The sequence below is a fragment of the Solanum tuberosum genome, unplaced genomic scaffold (genome assembly GCF_000226075.1).
Source record: "Solanum tuberosum cultivar DM 1-3 516 R44 unplaced genomic scaffold, SolTub_3.0 scf00023, whole genome shotgun sequence".
Classification (NCBI taxonomy): Eukaryota; Viridiplantae; Streptophyta; class Magnoliopsida; order Solanales; family Solanaceae; genus Solanum; species Solanum tuberosum.
This window is the reverse complement of record NW_006238949.1, coordinates 4,216-8,223: the sequence shown is the minus strand read 5'-3', so window position 1 is coordinate 8,223 and position 4,008 is coordinate 4,216. Positions and strand designations below refer to the sequence as shown.

The 4,008-nt window shown below is 39.5% G+C and overlaps 1 protein-coding gene across 1 annotated transcript; it reads right to left on the bottom strand.

Moving 5' to 3' along the window:
• Positions 1-1,656: 1,656 nt before the first annotated feature.
• LOC107059521 (uncharacterized) lies at positions 1,657-3,648 on the bottom strand. The gene is made up of 2 exons (XM_015306092.1): positions 3,621-3,648; positions 1,657-3,062 (listed from the first exon to the last, which is right to left on the bottom strand). Exons 1-2 carry the CDS (start codon positions 3,646-3,648, stop codon positions 1,657-1,659), a joined length of 1,434 nt encoding a protein of 477 aa, XP_015161578.1.
• Positions 3,649-4,008: the final 360 nt, after the last annotated feature.

Genomic DNA, 4,008 nt, shown 5'->3' with positions numbered 1-4,008 from the left:
AAAGCAAGGATGCCAACAATAAGCAAGGTATTAACTCAATGCTCCATCAAGCCCACCCTATTAATAATTGTGTTAGTTTACCTGGATCTGTCATCTGAGAAGTCTGGAGGTGTGAAAGGGGGTATGCAGGAGAAAATCACTAATTTGTAGGAAGGGAACCAAAAAGGGGTGGTAGTTCACTAGTTCTAATATGGATGACCCTAGGATTGACCTTAGAGCTCCTATGATACAAGGTAACATCAACAACAAGATCTACATGACAACACAAAATGACACTCAGAATCTGAGTCCAGTTTTGATTGAAGATATATACCCTGTTGTTGAAGATTCTCTAGATTATGAGTCTATGGAGGGGCCTGAATTGGGTCACAATGATGATGAGGGTGAGGTGAACTCAGGCAGGGTTGAGGTTAATGATCTAGTTCAACAAGAAAAAGGGAATCCTGTGTATAAAGAAGCTGATTCAAGGGGTTATTTTCAGGCAGCAACTCAGACAATGATTCAGGTGCAGCAGCAACAGAATATTACGTAGGAAGGTCAACAAAATAAAGAGAACTCTAATGTTGTTTTACATCAGTCTAATGGGGTGGGTGAAGGGACTCATATAGAAACACTATTGAAAAACAAGGGCTAAAAAATAAAGCTTCAGAGCAGATGAGTCAGAAGGAAAGAGAAGCTAATAGAAGAAGTAGGAAAAATTAGCTCTCGAGGAAGGAAAAAAAAAAGGAAAACCAGCAATATTTAGCTCGGAAAAAATGAAGAAGAACAGCTAGTTCAAAGGAAAAATGCACCATCAACACAATCCCCGAGACTACTGATAATGCCCATGATCCTCTAGAAGAGTACAAAGTGGTTCACTATGAAGATGAATTGGATAAAGATATGCTACCTGTGAATGATCAAGAAGAAGCTTAATTAGAGTTTAGGCCCTTAGGTTTAGGCACTAAGGTTAGGGCTTAGGTTTTAGGGTTTAGGCCCTAATGTTTTGGGGTTTAGGTTTAGGACCTAAGCTTTAGGGTTTAGGGTTTAGAGTTTATGATTTAGTACCTAAGATTTAGAGTTTAGGATTGAGGGTTTCGATTTTAGGGTCTAGATCCTAAGGTTTAGAGTTTAGTTTTTAGGGTTTATGCCATAAGGTTTTTTTTTCTTTTTTTAAAAAATAATATAGGGGGACATAAACCTTACCTCCGATCCTATTTTGGTTCATCAGTCGACCTTCCTACTAAGGATAGTCCACTCATCCTCATACTAAAAAAAGGAAAAACCTAGAACCTAAGCACCTAAAAGAGAGGACTCCTCTACCCTTCGGGGTGGCCCAGTGGTTTGGGCTTGGGACTTCCATGTTGGAGGTCTCAAGTTCGAAACCCCTTGCCAGCGAAAGTAATGGGTTTGCCTTCTGGGTCGAGCTCGTCGCACCGGGCTTGCCTAGTGTGGGTTACCTCCCTTATGTGGTTTGCGAGCTATTGCATAGAAGCAGGGTTTTTACCCTATGTACACCCAAAGGGTAGTGGCTGCGGATTTTCCTTGTCATAAAAAAAAAAAGAAGAGGACTCATCTCGATACAAAGAAACTAGGAATCATAAATAAGGGAGACTATCTCTTTTCAAACAGCAAGAAAAGAGAAAACACCTAGTCCTATTCAAAAGAGCTATAATTTTAAACCATAGCTAGGTTGAAAAGGTTGCACACAGCCTCAAGGTGGTTGCTTAATTCTTCTGAGTTTCTTCCTTCTGAAATTTTGCATACCCATTTTTTCCAAAATATAACTTCCTTTAGATGCCCCAGGTAATTGATGATGAGTGTAAAAATGTTGAATGATATCTTGCCTATGGCTCCATTTAGATAAATGGTCAGCTGTGCAATTAGCTTCCCTGAAGGTATGTTTGCATTGGAAGTACTCAAGCTGATTGCTGATATTTTTGAGTTCCTGCATGTGCTATTGAATCTGCCAAGGTGGTGAGCTGTTGTGGTTGAGCCATTGCTAAGGAGCTCAGAATCCACTTCTAGAATAATCTTCCTGTATCCATGTTGCATGCACCAAGTTACTCCATGGATAGCTGCCTGTATCTCTGCTTTGTTGTTGGTACCAAAACCAACAGGAATAGCATATGCATAGACCATATTGCCTTGATCATCCCTTAGAATTCCTCCTCCCCCAATTTTACCTGGATTATTAAGGGTACTACTATCTGTATTCAACTTGTACACTCCAACTGTAGGTTTTTCCCAACAAACTGCAATTACTTTCAGTTCATGCCTGCATTTTTCAATCATGCTGATCACTTCCTTCCAATTACTGGGCCATTGCAGGTAGGGAAACACAATGGTAAGTAATTGCATCATGTCCTTGAATATGAGGTGCTTGACTCTGCCAATACTGGATTGCTTGCCTCTATGTTTTCTAGAGCATCTGTTTTTCCACAGATTCCAGCAAATGAAAATAGGGAGGGCCTGATTTAGAAGTTTGTGAATCTCATTGCTGTGCTGAATACTTCTCCAGTTCATCAACAAACTTCTCAAAGTCATGGAAGAGTGATCAATTCCCATCAATGCTGCATGAACCTTCCAGATGTGATTTGCAAAATTTCCAGAGACAAGAATGTGGTCAATTTCATCCCTCCCCGGTCTGTGACAGCAATAACAGTTGGCTGGCTCAATTCCAAAGATGATTAACTTCTCATTAGTAGGCAACTTTCCTCTCAAAGCTCTCCAAATAAAGAAAGAAACTTTGAAAGGGAAATTTTTATGCCATATGAAAGTATTGATCAGGTCCTTAGAATGTTTTTTCCAGATAATTTCCCATGCAGATGAAATAGAGAAATGACCATTGTCTGCAGGAGTCCAGACTGCTTCATCAGGTAGATCCTCATGATGTTGAATTGGAGTATTAAGGATGATAGGGACCATGAGAGGAGGGGCATGCTGTCTCACTAAACTTTCTTTCCATTGTCCTTCTTCAATAAAATGTGATACTTGGAGATTGTTTAAGCTAGAAATGTTGTCACTGTACTCAGCCAAAGGTCCATCCCCAAGCCAGTTATCCCACCAAAAATGACAGTTGCCTGAATGAATTTTCCAAGTAATGTGAGGCTCCACAACCTGTCTTTTTCAAGATACTTCCAAACCAAGGATTGTCCAGTGTCCCATTTCTTGGCCACTGGATTGGCTCTTTGACAATACTTGGCTTTTAAAAATTGTCCCCAAAGAGAATTTTTTGTTCTGAAGGTCCACCACTGTTTATATTGAAAGGAGGTACAAATATCAGTGAGAAGTCTCACCCCTATACCACCCTCATCAGTAGGATAGCTGAGAGTTTCCCATGAAGCCTAATGATACTTTTTCCTTTCTTTATCCATTCCCCAGAAAAAAATCAGCAGTTATGCCCTCCAGATATTTGATGGTGGTTTTAGGAGGAGATATAGCAGCCAAAGTGTGAATTGGAAAGACTCAATATCCCAAGCTTCCTCAAAAGATCTCTTCAATTTCCACCACCTACATTTGTAACAATAGAGAAAATATGGAATTAGTACAATAAGTACTAAGTATGATGACCATGCAAGAAAACATGCACAACGGACATTCACAAGAAATGTATGCTTTTCAGACCTTCTTTAACAAACCTTTATGACCGCAAGCATAAACCCACATTTCAAGTCACCATTCACAAATAAGACCATATTCACATCATTTACAACTCAATTAAAACAAGTGTACCATACTTAAACAAGATAGCAAAGAAAGTCCTTCATTACCATTTAAGCCTCTATCTCAAGTCACCCTAAGCCACACTAAAGTGAATAATGAACTGACCGCCTATACAACCTCTTCATATACACCGAAGTGTTCCTAAGAGTTACCATAGACAAGGGTTTTATCATTACATTGAAACATACTAAGTCAACATTCTTTATAAAACCATTTCGGAATCACACAATTATAGAGGGGACAATCACACAATAGCCCTAAGGCTTAAGGAACTCACTTTAGTATCTTCTAAGCCTACTCGTG